Below are 21,298 nucleotides of genomic sequence, written 5' to 3' on the forward strand. Positions count from 1 at the left end.
TTTCCTGATTATCAAAAAAAATATAAAATTAATAAAAACAAAAAAATATTCCCTTAGCCCTCCTGGTACTAAAGGTTTATGCTCTATCATGGCAACATTGGAGGTGCATAAAAAATATAATAATAAAACTCAACATTTCTTTGGAGTGCTTAAGGGTCAAGACTATAAAACTGGGAAGAGACTTTGACCAAAGCCTAAGGGATGCAGAGAACTGACCAGGTTTTCTGACCTAATATCCAGTCCTCACCTTCTCGTGGTGTGCCCTGTTAGGTATCTAACAGGGCACACCACGAGATATACTGATACATGAGATTTGGATACTGATATACCATGACAGAATTTCATGCCAGCCTGTACAGTCACCTGGTTAAACAAGGTCCCCATTGTTTTTGTCAGGGAACCAGGATGAATAGCAAAAAGTCAGCTACTGGAACAAATCCTGGAAAACATCTCAACTCAACATAAACAAAGGTTAAAAGTAGCACTATCAACGAAAAAAAAAAAAAAATGGAACTACCAGATTGACATAATATGTGTGACTGAAACAAAGCAAACAGGTGAGATCTTTTTAACCAACAAATACAATATAGCAAATGCTTATATTCTTAAGGGGCACTCCTGATATAAAAACACTGGCTTTTCCTATGATTTTCATGTGCTTGTCTTATTAACACTAAAATTTTCTTGGAACATAAATTTTGATCAGACGTTGTTGGTAAATATAAAATCATAAACCTAAACTTATAAAAAGTAAAATAAAATAAATTACAAGCTTGCATAAAATTATAGCTAAGAACATGTTATAATTCTTAATGCATTAAACCTCAGTAGAACAGAGCATGCATATGAATGAATCAGTTTTAAGAGCACTAGATTTAAAATTGTAATTGAAAATTTCCCGTAGCTCTAAAAAAGTGAATTTGTAAGTGTAGAGGAAACAAGACTTCTCTAGCAACATCTCTATTTGTTGGTATATCTTGGAATACAAAATATTAGAATCTCTGAATCAAAAAAATTAGAATAATCAAAGAAAATGTTTGAGTGATTTGCAATTCTAATTTATTGCGTAGAAAATAATTATTACCAATACAAATTAGCATCATCTAAATCTATGTACCTTGTAGATTATATAACAATGTAAACACATAAGAAACCTTGTTTAAAAACATTCACAAAATTAGAATAACTAATGAGCATTGTCATTAGTGACATCACACCTTCTTAGTCAATGGCTATAATCCTCATAGGATAGAAAAAATACTAAATGCTCCCCAGAAGTCCCTTCTCCATGGCCTACCACACAAGACTACAGCAAAACTGTTACCATCCTGCACATCTGAAAAGATATCTAGGACAATTAATAAATATCGGCTATGCACTGTATTTAAACCTTATGTCAAATTGGCAACTCTCATCCATCACCTGAGGATAAACTCTCTTCTTTATCACATTCAGGAGTTTATGAAGTGCCCTGTTGTTGTGACCGGGCTTACTATACTATATAAAAAATACATCCTGCACTGTCGTTATGACAAGTTGGGTCTAGCAGAACATGACTTGGATACCCCTTCACACAGGATCAATTGGAAGAAAAAACTGCTACACAAAAGTCGTAAGTTAGAGAAACTGTTTTTGGAATCAACAGAAACTTTTAAATGTACTCCACACCTCAACAAGTATGGCTGCATAAATTTACCAAAATCTGGGAGATGGTCATTTTAAGATCTAATTAATATTCTTTTCCCAACATAAATGGTGCCTGTTACATTTTTTTTAAAATTAGTCCCACTGTTATACCAAATTGTTGTTGCTTTGCATACTGTAACAAACTGTTTTTGTGCTCTGAAGATGCTGTATATAATATCAGCAAATAAGTTAATAAATATTAATTATTTTCTTATCATTCTGTGTTATCATCAGTACTGTGAAAATAAATTAACATGTACTGCAAACATATAAGCCTTTCCAAGTGTTTGAGAAACCTTTTCATATGAAATTATTATTACTATTACAGGTGACTCCAGGGAGTCCTTAGACTCATCGAGGGAGGCCCTAATCAATTGGAAGAAAAATGATGCACATTTTTATGCTAGAACATAGTAATTATTAGAACCTGCCCAGAACAAATTTATACTAGCCATTACACACCTTCACTTTTCCTCAAATTTTCCCAAAACATTTCTGTATGTCTGGGATTTTTTCGCTACCCTGTCATTTAGGTCTCTGGCAAGCACCTGCTTCTGATTTGTTTCTATACATCAGTTGGCCTCTCTAATGACCTAAAGAATTCCTTTATTTCTTTCTTAAACCTTCCCTCATCCATTTATATAGATGAGGAAATCAGGTATAAATAATCTCATTATCCAATTTCCTATTCTGAATTAGTCCAAATCATATCTTTAATTTCACTACATGCAAGAAGTATTTCTTCATGTTCAATATTAGCCACTCCCTTCCCAGAACTTTTGTATCTGAAAAAACTATTTTGAAGGATCTCAGCTGTTTTATCAGTTGTCTTGAAAACATCAGTTATATATGCATGGTACTTCTGTGGTTCTGTTGCCTCCACTTTTTCATAGTTTAGAATATATAGTTTTGTTTAGGTCGTTTCAGTAATTGCACTATCACTGTTTGCTATGCATTTCCCCTGAATAAAAAATAAAAAAAAAAAAAACATCAGGGAACTGCACAGCAACTGAGTCTTGTTTAATCATAATCCAAGTCGCATGGCATTGCTTATTTTGTAGCATTATCATTATAATCGGCTATGTCCTAAATTGCCAGCCCATTGCCTGTTCAGTATCCAAGTGACAAGGGGAATATTGCATCAAAATTCCTTGCCAACTTTATATTTTTTTATAGGCAACCTGTAAATCTTCCAGTTATCTAGCTTAAAACCTTAATATCAGCATAATCAAATTCCTAATAGGTACCTTTTAAAGAATATACAGGATACTATGAACAGTTTTTATCCAAATTAGTCTAATTTATCAGGACATCAATACTATCAGATCTTATTGATTATTACTTCACTTAAGGAATTCAATGTACATTAGAATATAAATTAAATTAAACTTTAATATATATTTCCAATGTTTCGGCAACATCACGTTGCCATTTTCAAAGGAACTTACAACAAAGACACGTGCATGCAGGCACTGCATACAGTAAATGAGGAAGAAGCAAAGAAGTTATCGTTTCTCCTAAAAGTCCTGGTGGTACCCCCTAATGAGCTATGTAGGTATTCTTGGCCGTTGGGCTGAAGGTCTTCTGATGGCATCTCCCAAATTTGGGGCAGTCTCATGCAACCAAATTTGTTGAGGTTTGGCATGTTTCTTAGGGCTGAGGCTGATTCCATGAAAAGGTAGGTCTTTCAAATTTCAACTTGCTACGGTGTATATTATTGTGGCTTTCTTCCACCATATACTGTGGCGTGTATCCAGAGCATGGTCTGCAAGACCAGAGTGGCTATACTGGTGAAAACAGATGTAGTCCTTGTGTTCTAAATTCTGATATTTGCTGTCCTGTCTGTTTGGCCAAAGTAGGACAGCTTACAGCTGCAAGGGACCTGGTATACACCAGGTAAGTCTAGGGGAAGTGGTTGGTCTTTAGTGGAGCGGATAAGGGATGCCAATTTTCTGTATGGTCTGTAACAACAGGTCGAGTCATGTTTTTTTAAGATTTTGGTAATTTTTTCTGAAATGCCTCGGATGTAGGGAATGGTGATGGATTTAGAATAATCCTTGTTGTGAAGGAGGGGAGGTTTACTGGTTTCAATATTTTTTGGATTTTTTTTTGGGGGGGGGGTGAGGAAGTGTTGAGGATGTGATTTAGTTCAGTGGTTAGAGCATTGTCATTTGAACAGATTAGTTTAGCCCTGTTGTATAGTGTCTTAATAACTCCATATTGTTGTGTGTATGTGGGGGGGGGGGGTGTTAGTGGATCAGATCTTATATTTTGGTTGCCTTCTGGGTTTTTTTCTAATCTTTCAGACCTCCTTTTGTTCAAGAAACCATACCACCTTAAATAAGCTCTGCACATGCATTCTCAAAAGCTAATGAAATCAAGTTCAATTCCCTCCTAATGTTTGATTCTGCATCTGTTCACTCTCAGTTTTTCTCGAAGCCTCATGACTGTGGCTTCTAGTCGACCAACTGTTTTATTTCTGCCCTGACTCTCAGTTTATAAGTTAAAATTGATGTAAAAACTGTCTTGGCTAATTACTATTGTATTCCACATAACTTTATATAGCTGGCTCTTTGGTCTTCCTCAAAAAAATTAGAAAAGCAAAATATTTCAGTGTCTAAATAGCTGAAATATTTTACTTTTTCTAAGATTTGCCATTAAAAGTGCAGTTAATATTTTCCTATCTCTGATTTTCAGTCCTGAATATTTATACTGGCATTATTTGGAATTACATCTACATAAAGAGCTGAGCTGTGGTGAATATCTTTAATATTGATATTTGACTTAATGCCAATTTCCTTCATAACATGACCCATATAAATGATGAATAACTTTGTATAATGCACACCCTTCCTCTTCCATCATGTGCCTTTATTTCTAACTGCTGTTGACATAACTTAAATATAGACTACATATTGCACTATAGTGTTATGAACAACATTTGGTGGCACCTTTCATATGCCTTTCACAATCACTTAAATGCAATCATATAACTACGTCTGTGCTTTGTAGAATCCATGGGTTATAAAAAAAAATATATATATAATAATGTATTGATTCAAACTGATCACGCATTCTGACAAGTAATGATACACCGCTTTATAAGATGCATCCTAATTTTCAGGTAAATTTTAGAATACAAAGTGCATCTTATAAGGTAAAAAATGTTATATTAAGGCAATTGATGTGAAGTTCGTCAGCCTAAACATACACTACTGGCCAAAATTGTGGAAACCTTTTGGAAAAAGTGTTTTTGAGGTTTGATGTCTCATAACACCACTTTTTTTTTTGGTGTAATACCATAAAATTATATATCAATGGAAAGATAATTTAATCAAGAATGTAATGCAACCAAGTTTGTTCAATTATCTGTATTCTATGAAAAGTTATATAGCCAAATAACCAGAAAAAAGAAGCACAACTTGCTTAGGTTGATATGAAGTAGCTTTCCTTCATTTGAATGTAGCCAATGAGCATGAGTGTTTAGAGAGCCAATCAGGTGTATCTTGTTTTGGCAATGAGCCAATAAGGTCACAGTAGGATTCAGCTATTGATGTCATGTATTGGAGCTGAGAGGAGGACATTTGTCAGTGTGTTATGTGATTGCTATCAAGTTGGTTGGTTTTTTGGTGTTCTTTCATTTAGTGAGCTTGTAAAACATAATAAAATTAAAGAAATGGTGCAAAGAGATGACTGGTCACACAGAAAGCGATGTAAAATAGTATTATTAAGTGAACAAGCTACAGTTATGAAGAAATTAGAAGAAAAATCAGTAGTAACTTAACCAAAGGTGGCATTTCTAAATTTTTGAATTGGTATAAGGAGACTCAGTCACTACAAAACCAGATTGGCAAAGGCAGGAAAAGGTGCACAACAGCAAGTGATGATAGAGGAATTGAGAGACTGTGCCTAAGTGACAGAAGAAAATCATCTGGGTGTATACAAGATGAAATGGCTCAATACAATGTAAAGTTGAGTGCAAGGACTGTTCGGCACAGACTGTAGGAATTTGGTCTAAATGCTAGAATTCCATGAAAAAGTCATTTTTATCTCTCAAACAAAGGTTGAAAAGATTAAACTGCGCTATAACTCATGTTAACTGGACAGCAGAACAATGGGACAGTGTTATTTGAAGTGATGAGACCAAAATCTCCCTGTTTGGTAGTGATGGCATAAAATACGTAAGGAGAAGAATCGGAGAAGATTTGCATCCTGATTGCATTACACCTACTGTGAAACACCCACTTAGTGTTATGATCTGGGGTTGTATGACATCAAAAGGTGTGGGCAGAATTTGCATGATTAAATTAACCAAAAATACATATTTGAAATACTTGAACCCAAACTGAAGCCTTGTACACGTGATCTTTTCCAAGATAATGAAGCATTTATATTTCAACAGGATTCAGCTCCATGTCATGTTGCTGCTGTGTGCAAAAAATGGTTTCAAGATAATCACATTCCCTGCTGGAATGGCCTGGGAATAGCCCAGACCTTACCCCAATTGAAAAATGTATGGAGCCGACTAAAGAAACTTGTTAGTCAGAAGCAACCCATCAATAAAACCAATTAATAGAAGCAATAATTCAATCTTGGTTTCACATTATAACAGCTGCAGAACTAAAAAAACTTGGTTCACTCCATGGGAAGGCGTTGCAAGGCCGTAATTAATGCTAAAGGTTACTGAACTAAGTATTAACTCACATTGTGAGAATTTTTGTTTATCTCATTTTTTTTGTGTTTTAATTTTCTTCTTTATAACTGCTGTTCTAATAAAAAATCCTTCATAAAAGTTATTGCATTACATTCTTGATTAAATTATCTTTCCATCGATATATAATTTTATGGTATTACACCAAAAAAAAAGTGGTGTTATGAGCCATCAAACCTCAAAAATACACTTTTTCCAAAAGGTTTCCACAATTTTGGCCACTAGTGTACAAGTACTTGGATAAAGAAGTACACAAAAAGTATAATTAACTTTGTAACCAAGTGGGAAAAAATGTGATTGAATCAGCATGCCCTCTTCTAGAAAGCATCAAGCATTCTTAGGGAGGTTCTAGGTTTACCACCTCAAATGTATAAGTAGTATTCCATGATCGCTGATTTGGGATTTGTACGGTGTAAGCAGTTGTACAAATTGAAAATGTCTCGAGTAGAAAAGTACATAAAGTTGTGTGTAAGCTAGAGGTGTCAGCCAGTTCAAGGAGAGAAATCTAATCCTGTTTAGAGACATGGATATTATCAAGAGTAAAGGGAAATGTAGCAAGATCTTTCTTGCAAGAGATAAGCCTGCTTGGCCGAGTGGTTAGCGTATCTGCTCTTCAGCCAAAGGCTGTGAGTTCAAATCCTGCTGTGGGCATGGATGTTTGCGATTGTCTGTGAAAATACTAGTGGTGGTAAATGGCATTGGTGATGAAGGTAGTTGTGGTTCGTTGTAGTTGGTGGAGACGGAGAGTTGTAGAGTGGGTGCCTTCCCTCAATGAGTTTTTGAACTCCCTGGAGGTGTCAAGTAATGATAATAAGACAGGACTTTGTGTTTTGGTAGCATTGAGATCGGGATTTAAGACATTGCAGGGGGGGGTATGGAACTTCTTAAAGTTTCTAATGATTGTGCATTACAAGATGTGTCAAATGACAGAGAAATGGGGTGTAATATCAATTCATCTATGTATATTCACTGATGTCAGTGGACTCTTTTCCCATAAGTGCTGAAGACTCCAGGAGGCCTGGAACTCTAGCACTTGTGGGGAAAAAGCTGAGAAGCCATCTACTATAACATGCAGTTGCACTATCAGAAAAGAAGCTGGCATCCAATTGCAAAGAGTTGAATGCCACCATAAAATGGCAGTTTTCTGAGCAGTCCGGTCTGCCAGACCTAAATCAAAGGGCATAGAAATGTCGAGAGTTACCATGAATTTCTCAAAACATTTCCATGGCTTCAGTGCAAAGGTGGGTGGTAATGGTTAGAAGACTGTCTGTAGATTAAGAATAGTGAAATCTATATTGCTTGCCACTGATTAGCAGATGAAGTTGGCTGTCAATGACCTTCTCTATGATTTTTGAGAGAACTGAAGTAAGTGCAATTATTTGCTGAATATAGACTTGTTTCCATGCTGTATAGTAGATGCCAGTTGAGTAGGAAAGATTAAAAAGCCATCTTTACAATATAGGATATGTGTTAATTTTGGATCCTGGGTTTTTAGCACAACAGGAGGTTATCTTACTGGGTGACTTGTTAGTGTCTAAGCTATTCAAGATTCTTCTGGTTTTTTTCTGACAAAATACCAGAGGACATGTAATTCTTGGTAAAGTGGTGTGGTGAATGGGGAGAGGAACTACTTTGCCTTGATCATCAAAGCAGAGCTGGAGGAGTAGAATTCATCTTTGGATAGTTACAGTAGTATCATCTGCGTGTGAAACACTGATGGTAAAACCTGCCTAATGGACCAGAATGGTTGATTGCCATTTGGACAGGAAGTAGTTTTTTGTATTTGATTCTTTCAAAATCAGAAATCACAAGACAAAATACCACTATTCCTGTTCCATATATCCAAGGTATGTCTGAAAAGATAACCAGAGTACTAATAAAATATAAAACCTTCACACCACATGTCAAATTAGCAACTTTGATCTGCTCTGCTAAGGACAAACACCATCCTTTAGCATATCCTGGAGTGTATGAAGTTCCCTGTTTGAAATCTGCCTTGGAAAAACCTAAGGAATACATTTGCTACTATTATTATGGCAAGTCTGGACTGGCAGACCATGCTTTGGACATCCTTTCACACAGGATTAGATGGAAGAAAATTAATATGCTGTTACAGAAGTCATTACAGGTCGAAGATTATTTTTAGTCAGCAATGGATATGAAGCATTCTCCTAACCTTGACAAGTATGGTTGCATTAATTTGCCAAAAATCTGGGAGACTGTTATCCTAAGATCGACTTCTACGCAACTATAATACTTTTTTTTTTTTTATAACATCAGGGGACACTAAATTAGGACTTAATATCTTTTGTCCATTAGAATTTGAATTGCTTAACTTACTCATTGTTGTGTAAACTGTAAAATGTTTTCTCTGAAGATGCTGGTTTGAAATCCAGCGAAATAAGCCAGTTAATAAACATTTTTTTTTTAATAATTTGGCTTGTTTGGTGTTGCAATAAGTTATGAATAATTTGGAAGCTAGAAGTAATGCAAATTTAATCATGTACTGTCATAAAGGCATGCACATACTATGAATGTGATGATGATGGAAGAGCTTCTTGTAAGAATTATCTGTTATTCAGTTTTGAGTAGGTGTTTGAATCAGGAGAATCATCTTTTCAAGGATTTAGACCCTGTGACCTGTTCTGGTCTCATTCCATCTCTTTCCTTGAGGGATTCAAAGGGAAAGGATAGCCTCTAGAGCAGGCATGTCAAACATGCAGCCTGCCAAACTTTGTGACCTGGTTATTTAACTTTTGACAACACAGAATTAAATAAACATTTAAAAAATTAACATTTCCACTTAACATTATTTTATACACCAAACTACTCTGCAATTTCTAAAGGAAATAATGTTCTATTTGTCATTTCAAAAAATCTTATTACACCACTGCATAAATACCAAATTTTAACGAGCAAGTCTACATACACAGCTATATCCGCTGACCACAGCAATCGGAAGCTAGCTGTTAACAATTTTCAAGTCATAAGAAAGTGTAATGTTTTCTTTATAATTAATAAATAATTTATAAAAATAATGTCAAAACCTTCAACCAGGATGAGTAAAAAAACAATTGAAGAACACTGTAGTTTTCAAAAAAAATGGGAGTTACAATATTTTTGTATTCAAGGGAAAAAAAAATTATGCCATATGTAGAAACTCTATTGCAGTTTGCAAAGAATATAATATTAAAAGGCATTACAATATAACAATCATAAAGAAAACTGACAAATATGTTGCGAAACTTTTTGAAGATATATTGTCAGAATTAAAGTTGGCACTTCAAAATCAACAAAGTGTATTTACCAAACCTATTGAAGATAATAGACCTATGGTAAAAACCAGTTATTTGTTATCAAATTTAATTGCAAGCAAGTTGAAACCATTCACTGAAGGGGAATTTATGCACAAATGTATTATTAAAGCAGTTGAAGTGTTGTGTCCTGATCAATTAAAGAAATTTAAAAATATAAGCTTATCTTGAAATACCATTGCTAGCAGAATTGATGATATAGCCGGAAACTTAAGGAAATCAATAATTCCAACATTTCAGACCTATTCCCTTGCAATTGATGAAGGTACAGATGTATGGGATATCGCTCAGCTGGCTGTTTTTATTCCTGGATGTGATATGAATATAAAAGTGAAGAACTTCTAGAAATTATTCCTATGAACGATACAACCACTGGAGTTGATATTTTTGACGCCCTTATGGAAGTTTTGAATTAATACAATTTACCGTTACAAAAGCTAGTTTGTCTTGCAACAGATGGTAACTGACTTGTAACACTCCTGCCATGACTGGTGTTGTTAAAGGAGTTGTTACAAATTTAAAAGAAAAATGCAAACAACAAGGTAATAATATTCAACATTTTCATTGCATTATTCATCAGCAAACGCTGCTCCAAAGTTTTAAATATTGGAAATGTCAGTAAAATTGTAAATTATATTTGTGCACGTGGACTTAATCATCACCAATTTAGTAACTTTCTAGAAGATATAGAAAGTGAATATAGCGATCTACCTTATTATACAGAAATTAGATGGCTTTCCAGTCATAAAGTTTTAAAGCGATTCTTTGAATTGTTGGACAAAATTACCATTATTATGAATGTGAAATATTAAAATTTTTCAGTTGACATTACAAGTCAACTTAATCTTAAGCTACAAGGCAAACATCAAGTAGTTACCATGTTATAATCTTAAGTTACAAGGCAAACATCAAGAAGTTACCATGTTATTTGACAATATTAACTTTTTCAAACAGAAATTATTACTCTGACAAAAACAAATTCAAAAAAGAAAATTTATCACATTTTGAATGTCAATCATTATTACAAAAATTACCGAAAAATAAACTTTTCAGAATATGCCAATCAAATTAAGTTATTAGAAAGTGAATTCGAAAGAAGATTTTTAGATTTTAAGAAATATGAAAATCAGTTTCACCTATTTACTTCTCCTCTATATATTGATGACAATTTACAGTTGGAATTAATTGAAATTCAGTGTGATTCTGTATTGAAACAAAAATATACGGATATTGGAATTCCAAAGTTCTATGATTATTTATCAGTTGATCGATATGTTATGTGCAATTGGTGTATTTTATCTGTTTGGTAGCACATATTTATGCGAACAAATATTTTCAACTTTAAAGAATAATAAAACTGCAGAAAGATCAAGATTAACAGACCAGCATGTGCAAGCAATATTGAAAATAACTACAGCTCAACAAATTCTGAAGATTTCGTTAATGAAAAATGTCAAGTTTCTTCAAAAAAATATGTATAATTTTATTTAAATATGTATTTTGTACATACTTATATACTCTAATGTTAATATTAAAAAATCTGTTTCCTCTTTATTTTTCTGTTGAGGCCCATGGCTTGATGTATAATTCTTAATTTGGCCCTTGGAGGTAAACGAGTTTGACATGCCTGCTCTAGAGCAACCAAGTGGAAGATTTGAGTATTAACCTCAGTTATTAATTATAAGCACATATAAATAATAAGCCTTAACCATGTAGCTTGTATAATTTAATGAAATATTAATAAAATGAATATTTACAAAGTTTGCTTAAATGGGGAAGGAATTCCTGATATGCACCCTCAAAGAGTCCATGAGATATGTGATAATCCAATAAAATTATAGTGGCTTCCCCTCACCAATTGTATTGCAAATAATTTGATATGTGTCAGGTCCAGTATTTGCAGCTATGTCATGTTAGTTTTCTAAAGCTTGACAAACTGCAGTGCTGCTTGAAGAATCATCCACTTTGATTTTTTTTTCCCTCTAGGTTCATTTATTGTTGTTTCAATCCCTCCACGCACGTTTTTTTTTTAAAGTGAGGATACTAGTCTAGACTCATTTTAGATACATTTTTGAATGAAAATTGTTCTTTTAAAGATATTTTCTATTTCTTCATTTTTAATATGATCCTGATAGCAGTGCCATCCATCCGTTCAGTCTTCTAATTTTCTTTACATGTCATGTCAACATGTGACCACGTGATGACAAGTTGATTTATTTCTAATTCAGCTCTCAGATCATTATACATTTTAATTCATTGTTTTGGTTGAGTTTTCTCATTTTATATGCTTATTACAGTGGAGAGGGAGAAATAATGAGACATGCAGTATTTTCTCTTATCTCATTAGCTAAAAATCTGATATATATATATAGTTCTCACTTTATGAATTTTTTTTGGATCAGAATTTTGATTTTAAATTGTGTGCAGTGAAGGTGATTAGGGGCATGTACAGGGAATTACGTAATATGTAATGATCAGCTAGAATGAGCCTCAGTCACTCAAGCCTTGGAGACACGAGTGTTATTCATAGTTTTCCTCAATTACACTTGATTTTTTATTTTTTCTTCTTTTTAAGTATAACCCTTTCACTTTTCCAAAAGTGCAAAACCAGAAAATGAGCAAAAAAAACTATGTTAGAGAAAAAATAAATTACCAGCCATCAAGTGAGTAGCACTGTTAAAGCTCTTTCTGCTTCTACAGTTTAAAATAAAAATAAAAAATATTTAAAAGTAAAAATGTGCAATCTATGCAGTCCACATGGTTGCATAATAAAGAAACAGGCAGTATAATTCCTCATATTTAATCATTAGTGATTAAACATGCCTATTATCTACACAATGATTTGTACTAAAGCATTAGCCATTTTTAAAATGCTGAAAGACCAAAAAGGGGATGACTGCAAAGAGACTTGCTGCAAGTAGTGGGTGGGTTGACTGCTATAAAAAGCAAACTGGTTGGCATGATATTAAAGCACAAGATGAAGCTACAAGCGCTGATAGTGAGGCTGCAAAATCTTATCCAGAAAAATTAGAGGAAATAATTAAAGAAGGAAATTACTCATCATTGCAGGTTTTTAACACTGATAAGATGGGCTTTTTTTGGAAATGGATGCCTGCAAGAACTTACATCACAAAAGAAGAATCCTCAATGCTGGGTTTTAAAGCATCAAAAGATCACATCACTTTACTATTAGGAGGAGATGCTGCTGGTGATTGTAAGTTAAAACCCTTATTTGTGCATCAATCAGAAAATCCAAGAAGCTTAAAAGGAATTAATAAAGAGATACTTTCCCAGTAATATGGAAGGCAAATAAGAAGGCTTGGCTCATGGGTTCCCTATTCGAAGATTGGTTTATGCATCACTTTGTTACTGAAGTGAAAAATCAAATTCCATTTAAAGTGCTTCTATTAATTGACAATGCATCTATCCAACCCTCATCAGTAGCTTACGTTGGCCCTAATGTAAAAATAGTCTTTTTACTTCCAAATACAACTTCTTTTTTTACAACCAATGGATCAGAGAGTGATTGTGACATTTAAAGCACATTATCTCAAAGAGACTTTTGAAATGTTAATAGATAACTGATAAAGATGGAAACTTTCCTATCAAAGAGATTTAACATTTTACATGCTATAGCATATCAGTAATGTGTGCAGGGGTATGCTGGAAAAGAAGACAGTTTTCTTGAGAAGGAAAGCTATTCCAGAGGGGGGGGGAGGTGGATGAAATAAGAGATTCTACAGATGGGTGCTGCAAACAGCACCCATCTGTAGAAAAGACAGATCTGAAAGTGTCTGTGACAGAGGAGTCACCTATTCGCTAACCCACTCTCCTAATTGCATTGAAATATATAATTCATTTGCTATTTTGGAATTGAAACAATCAGAAACCTATTTTTAATTAGTTTGTTAAAACGAATGAATGACCAAGCAAAGAAGCCAATGATTAGTAATGTATTGTGTAACAGCAATAGCAATTCCATACTAAAAATGCATTTGGCATTTCAAAAAATACAAAACACACATGTGAAAGGAAAATTCCAAATTTAATCATAATATGCAAGATTTTGTAAATGAATAGCATAACTCTTAAACTCATACACCTGATACTATCATAATTACTCAACTTGAATCCTTTATTAAGGTTGCCTCATAGTTAAGAATAAATCTTAGCTGGTATGTTCTTTGAATTTAACTCCTGTGAAATCAACTTATTTGTATGTTCATCTAAAAGTTAAAGATATGGCATTACTGTTGAGTCAGCACACAACATACACATTGTTTAAAAAAAAATAACATTTATCTTGAATTTTATACAAAAACTTTACAAATAAATTATGTATAAAACTTATGTTACTAAACAAATTCAGTTAAAAAAAGGCCATTTAATCACAATGGTCATAAAGTATTAACATCACTACTGCTACTTGGAATCTCAAATTCATCTCTTTTTAGTTTTGATCTTGATCTTGATTTATGGTGGTTTTTGTTATTAAGTTGTCCGAGCTCCCTCAGTTGATGTTGTTGCTGTTTTTCTAATTGATCCAATCTTACCTTTAAGTTCTTAAAGTCAACTCCATTTACAGTATCCTATTATTTAAAAATGAAAAATTTGACAGTACAAACCAAGAGCTTTATACAGTTTAATATTCATCAAACATTCTGAAAGAATCAAAATTAGGTTTATGGATTCCTTACAACAAATAGTGAACAACACAAATTTCATGCATTGCTTGATAAATAATTTGCTAAACAAAAGAAGATTCAATCTGTTTTGACCATATGGGAAAGAAAGAGTGCATTCATCTAAGTAACATTCTAAAAACAAGGCATTATCACAGACTGTAAATTATATTGACCGGTTTACAACAATCTCATGATATTTATTAAATAAGACTGCTGTATCATGATTTTGTCTTTGCAACAGCAGTCCTTAGCACTGGTGTTAGACATCTCCATAATGCAGACATCCCCAATAAAGAAGATCACACTCTGGAAACTGTATTGCAGCTGGGTATCATAAATTAGGTCACTGAGTAAGAAGAAGAATAAGTGCTTTTCAGTCGACCAAAAATTGGTAGAGTATAAAAGAGATTGACAAAGCACAGATTGCAAATGGCAATGAAGATTAAGACTGACAAGTGTTAATCTTCATGCAGGTTTATTATTCCCTCTCATTGCAGTATCCTTTAAATTTTCAAAGGAATGAAGTTTATGATGTGTGCTATAATTCTTTTTTAGTTAGCAAACTTTTCATTTCAGTGAGTTGCTATCATTATTTTTTTACAGTTGTGTACAAACTAATATTACACAAAAAAGACAAAACACATTTAATTTGCAGTGAATGAAAAGAATACTAGTTTAAAATTCCTGACAAGTGGAAAAGAGGAACAGAAAAAATGAGTGAACATTAGTTTAATCTTAAGGGGGGGTTAAAAATGAAGCTGCAGGTAAAAAAGTTAAACTCTAAAAATCAAAACACAATATGCAATGATTGCATGCATAAAGGATTAAAAAAAAAAAAATGTGGAAGAAGCTTAACTCATCCAGTGTGGTTTATTCACTTGATCCATTAACTCCCCAACCAGCCATGACATCTATAGATGTCCAGATAAATCTGGATACGATTCTGTAACACCCATTGAATAACAAGTGTAATTTGGTCTCACTATTTCATCCACCCCTTGGCTGGTAGGGAGGTTAATTGGCAGGAACTTAATAATAGGGATTATATATAGAACAGCCAGGTTCCACATAAAGGAGAATAAACTAATTGTTTCAGCTGGTTTTTTTTTTTTCTTTCTTCAATGTTTGCATTGTATAAACAGTATTTTTATTATTTTTTTTAAACCAAGTGGCTTGGTCTTTAGAGCAAGGTTTTTCTATACTATGTAAAAAATAAATCCTTAGCCCACCTACAGTACAAAAAACAAAAACAAAAAAAAAAAACATGTTGGGGAAGGGGAAAGAGATATATAAAAATTAAATTCAAGATTCATAGTGCTAGGTTTTAAAACTGTTTTTAGTTCTGGAATGATAGTTGGTTTTAGTATGCATTCGCTGTCAGTCTAGTCTGTTCTCTTAGATACAAGGCTTGTTTACTTTGGCTGAATTAAATTTCAGTTTTAATATGACACATGGTGATATGATTCTAGATTCCTTACAGCATTCCCAAAGCACTCTATACAGCAATGTATAGTGCTTGGTTGTTATAGCAGTACTGCTGTGATATATGTGAAATGCATGACATCGTGGATTAATTAAAGTTTTGAAAATTTAATTAAATTTTTTTATAATCCTATCATTGCTGCCTTCTATTAACGTAATGTCTAATACTTAACACAAAGTATTCAGTTAGTAACCGACTATAATTCGCTTTTGGGGAAAATAATGGCCCAAATCTTGCTATGGGTGTGAATGAATTTCATGGTATGAGACTACCATCCCACTTATTCGGAGTCCGAAGTGGTTAAAATTTAGTGTTTGGTCTCTAGAGTAGGGTTTCCAAACTATGTAAAAAAAAAAAAAAAAAAAATTTTTTTTTTTTTTTACAGATAAGGCCAATGTGCACATGACATTTACATTAGCTTCCTGTCTACAATTTCCCATTAGGGAGGAGGTCAATAATGTAAGATCTTATTGTTTCTTAAGACATGTCATTTTGCTGCCAAGATGGTAGCAAACACTTCTTTTGCAACCCTTTCCTTTCCCATTCTTGAATTCTAACAATGCTAAGTTCCTTCATAATATAAGGCTGCCAACCCCATTATTTTTATTTGTTCTATGTTGAGAATGCAGGTAATGTTTTCCACGGTCATGCCTTTTTTTTTTTTAAATTCAATTTTCATGCCAAATTTGTCATGGTAGTTATTTAGAGTTGCCATAGCTAAATCAGTTTTGATGAGCGCTTTGGTTGGAAATCTCATCATTGGCATGAAGATCCTTAGTATTCCATTTTGGGATAGCAAGGCAAGTTTAGCTTCTTTATACAAGTTACCCCAGTCCTGAAAATAGTTCAGGTGCAAACTTGGTTGCTTACACTTGGATAAAGGATTAAACCAAGCATATAACTTCTTGATATCTTTAATTTATAGTATAAGCAAGTGGAAAAAACTTCCAACAATGACAGGAAGGATCAGAGCTTTTCAGCTGAAGGTGAGTTGTTTCATCCTGCAAATGGCCCAGAAGATTTACAAACGAATATAGATTTAGGCCATAAGATTAACCACATTAATTACAAAAGCCAAGGATATCGGCAAGCTTGTTCTCCAAGTTTCCCTTCCACAATATTGCCTTGAAAGCTCAGTATGGAAATTCCTGTAATTCTCAGTGTAATATTTTCCTTTTTATACATGGGTGCTATGAGAGCTCTACTCCAAGCATCGAGAATTCACCTTCGGATTGTGCCTTCTGAATTATTCAGTGCAGAACTAAATTTTTTTAAGGAAATTATAATTTCCTTAAAAGCTGTTTTTTGTGCTCTGAAGATGCCAGATATAATACCAGCAAATGAGTTAAATATTAATTATTTTCTTGTGTTGTGAATCACTACCATTAAAGAAATTGACAAAGCTGTCCACAAGAGCCTTTCCACTCATTTGAAAGCAATAGTGGTTGCACAGGCAAATTGTCCTCTAGACCACAGCATCCTTGACAATAATTGTGTTTTTACATTTGAAAACTGTCTGTGATCTCAGGATCTTGATGCTGAAATGTGGGGGGGAGTGAAGGGTTAAGCATTATGACTATTAGGTTATTAAAAAACATCCTGAAGTAGTAGATGAATTTCATTGCCCAGTATGAGATCCCCTCCCGACACACACACACACTTATTGTAGTCTTGAAGGGGCTTAAAAAATTTTCTGTATTATTTAACCCTTATTAGCCATGTCATGGTAACATACAATCTTTCATAAATGAGATCCACATAAATTATCTCCATGTTGCATTTCTACATCACATGCACCCACCTACACATACTATGGCTCTCCACTTTGAGCCATATTGCTCCTCCGGAACTGTGACGACAGGAAGCCTTGCTTCATGAATATAAAAGAATTTTAAATAACCAAAATCTCCCAATACATGAATTTATTCCAGATGCTTTATCTAATAGACTAAAATCCAGAAGATTTCCATAAAAACTGCCCGTAATCTTCTTAGCCAGAATGACAGTATTCTGTGGTATACTATAGTCCCAAGCAGTATCACCTGAAGTTTGCAAAATCACATAAACATCTTCCAAAAGCCACCTGGATTTGACCTGCCCAGGAATATATGGATGATGGCTAACAGGATTCGGACAGGCCATGGTCTATGTGGAGACTTACTTTCAAAGTAGGGTAAGATATCAAATCCCCACTGTCCCTGTGGAGCCGAGACTCAAACCATTTACCATATAGTAACAGGAATGTGAGCTGACAGTATATCCAGGAGACTTTAAGGATATCTTTGACCTATCCCCAAAGGCAATCAAATTTAATGTTAAAATATGATTAATCTTCTGTCTGATTCTTGTCATAAATTTCATATTTGTATTTGCCTGAATGTAGACTTTTTTTATCATATATGTGTATCTCTTATCTATACAAGCCTTATGATAAATAAATAACCTACACACATTGGAGTAGTGGCTATTAGTTTTCAAGTTTTTTAGCTAGTAGTCTGGATTTATTTTTAAAGGATGATTTTTTACTATCTCCCAGAAAAATAAAAATCGAAATTTATCCAGATTAGAGGTAGAAGCAGGTTACATGAAAATACATGAGTTAACTGGATGTAGGGAACTTTTTATTAGTGATACAGGGCCAGTCTGAGAGTATCGATGCCCCTACGCAAAGAAAATTTAGGCACCCCTATACATTCTCTACATATATATTTTGTCATACTCACATGGATATTTATAAAAATAATATCATTATGAACATTAATAAAATTTATACAAATGTATTGGTTTTACTCCTAATAATTTTCGTGTTATACAGATTACTCCTAATATCTGACTCTCTGTGGAGTTAGTAGGTAACTGTTGAAGTTCAAGTCTGATATGTCTAAAGATCTGATTAGTGATTTCCAGACATAATTTAGAATAAAGCTTTGGTTTCTGTTAAGGAAGCCCTATAAATGAATTAATGTCACAGATTCAATGATTTGTAGTCAAAATACAGTAGACAATTCCAGACTTTTCTTTCTTGTCTCAAAGCTTCTGCTTGTCTACAGGAATATGGTATCCTATAAACACCTGTTGGCTTTAGTAGGGAATGCCACCTCATATCTCTCCTTCAGAGATTTGAGGAGGCTAATGGGATGTTGAAAGTTACTCGAATGCTGTGTTCTTTGAGAAGGACAGCAATCTTGAGTGACACATTGCCAATATATTGGATGGAAATAGTCCCTGTATTGGATATTTTGGTTTTGAAGAGGATTGCCTGAAAAAGAATCTTTTGGTGAGGTAGTTCTTGAAGTATTATCCAATTAAAGTCTAATTCATACCTTTTCTAAAAAAGTTCCTCCTTGAGTTTTTCTTTAGTTAATGTAGAGATTGTCTGGTTCTTAAAGAATGAAACATGAAAGCATCTAGTACGAGTAGGCTTGCAGAAATGTTTTAATCACAAAGGAACCAGATAATGGTGTTTTCTTAGTTTTTTCTATATCCTAATATAAATTTTACATTAGAGTGAAAAAGAGAAAGAAGTTCACCCCCTTTCTCTATGTAAAATTTATATTAGGATGGAATGAATTAAGAGAAAGGAAAAACTGCTGTCATGCTTCTAGCATATGAAAATTTCTACATGTCTCTACCCAAGGCTTCAGTGTGTGAGCCAGGAAACATGTTTCAAACTTTTCTAATCTTTCCTATCAGTTGATGAGAGAGAGATATGGAAAACTCATAATTGAGTTATCAAACTGATAAGGGACAATCCACTGTTCCACTGAAAAAAAGGGCTGGAGGTAATGTTCAGTTTAGTGATGTCCAGTTAGTAAACATACAATGGTAACATATCAACACAATTGACAAATGAATGAATATGGACTGAATTTTTGATAAGGTCAGTTTCTAATGCTTTGGTAATCAACCAGTTCAGATGAGTACGTTGGTGAGCTTATAGTATTTGCAATCATTTGAAATGGAATATTATCCTTGTGGATCTTAGAAAAACCATAGTCTTGGAGCTTCTCAAAGGCATTCACACCCTTAAAAACTATGCAAAGCTGAAGGAGGAACTTCAAACCCTTTCCAATTTGTTGGCTCTTAATGAGTACTTAAAGAACACAGTCAACAAAATGGTATTTTCAGATCCTCCTCTTCAAAAAACCAGAATATCCAGTATAGGGACTCTATTTCTATCCTGTATACTGGTAACATGTCAATCAAGATTGCTGCCCTTCTCCAAGAACATTCGAGTAGCTTTCAATTTAATCCAAAAAAAAACATTCATAGCCTTCTCAAACCACAGGCTACCATATTCCTTTAGCCTTTCTTACGTAAGCCAGACAAGTAACATCTAGGTGATGTGGAGCACAAAAGGAAAAAAAAGTCTCAGCTAGCCCACCATCACACTGTTGACTGGAATACATCCACCATGCCTTATTTAGAAGAAAGAAAAATCAAGGAATCTATGGCAATAATTCACTCACATGGCTTCCTTAATATAAACCAAATTTAGTCTAAACGAGGTCTGAAAATCACTGCTCAGACTAACTCTATAGAATTTGAGACATCATGCTATCACTGTAGTTATATTTAATTTATGCTGAATTATGTTCTTCTAACGATATATTTAGTTTTTTAAAATCAACTGCTTTCTTCATTTCAATTCTCTCACTAACAAACTCATAGGGTCTATAGGAATAGTTACAGTGAGTGAATTTCTTATAATGACATCTGCAATAGAGAGCTGACTGTACAACTGCAGTGGCAGTTATATAATACAAGAACACCATGTATTCCTAAAATAAAATATGTAAATATAAATTAATAGCATTAAATTATCAATGCATTCTTTTGTAACATATCTTCAGCTTAGCTCTAACAACCTTGATGTCCAACTAGAAAAAGCTTCTAGAGTATATCTGTAAATGCCCATGGATCATTTCCTCATAACATTACTACCTTCCTTACTGGAAGTGAGAACAAAAAAAATATGTAATTTCTATAGCAGAATTACCAGACAATCTAATCCTTGCTACAACCACAGTACTAATATGCTAAAGGATTCAGATCTTTCATGGAGTAAAATGTTTTTGTGAGGCAAAAGTTATTTATCAATAAATGTTGTCAACACCGACTACATAGAGTAACTAGCCATTTCTTAAGTTTCAAAAAAAAAAATGCCAGTGCATACTTCTATGAGATTCTCAAATTGCAAAACTAACAATTGAACGCACAGGGTGTCCAAAAAAGAACTCTGGAGTTTTCAATGAAATTTATTTTATGACATTTTGAAGCAGAAATGTATATAGCATATATTATCAAAGTACAATGTCACAAGTTTGATTACCTGTTAGCATAACTCAATGTGTGCACAATTTACAGACATCAAAACAGAATTCCACAACAGACCACACTCAGGTAAACATATCCATAG

At 33.7% G+C, this 21,298-nt stretch overlaps 1 protein-coding gene across 5 annotated transcripts in view; it reads right to left on the bottom strand.

Moving 5' to 3' along the window:
* Positions 1 to 21,298, bottom strand: part of LOC150108406 (centrosomal protein of 83 kDa-like) — a 300,734-nt gene that overhangs the window by 47,523 nt on the left and 231,913 nt on the right. For 3 of the 5 annotated variants that reach the window (XM_090390748.1, XM_090390749.1, XM_090390752.1), the window contains one exon: positions 13,985 to 14,300. The exons of 1 other annotated variant lie outside the window; for it this stretch is intronic. In XM_090390748.1, the coding sequence (XP_090246874.1) occupies positions 14,109 to 14,300 (192 nt within the window). In that variant the 3' untranslated portion in view covers positions 13,985 to 14,108. Of the gene's footprint in view, positions 1 to 13,826; positions 13,938 to 13,984; positions 14,301 to 21,298 lie in introns of those variants that run through there. One more of the 5 variants, XM_090390750.1, reaches the window with a different exon arrangement.

This window comes from Typopeltis vanoorti, chromosome 3 (assembly GCF_054136105.1).
Source record: "Typopeltis vanoorti isolate ZY-2024b chromosome 3, IOZ_Tvanoo_1.0, whole genome shotgun sequence".
NCBI lineage: Eukaryota > Metazoa > Arthropoda > Arachnida > Uropygi > Thelyphonidae > Typopeltis > Typopeltis vanoorti.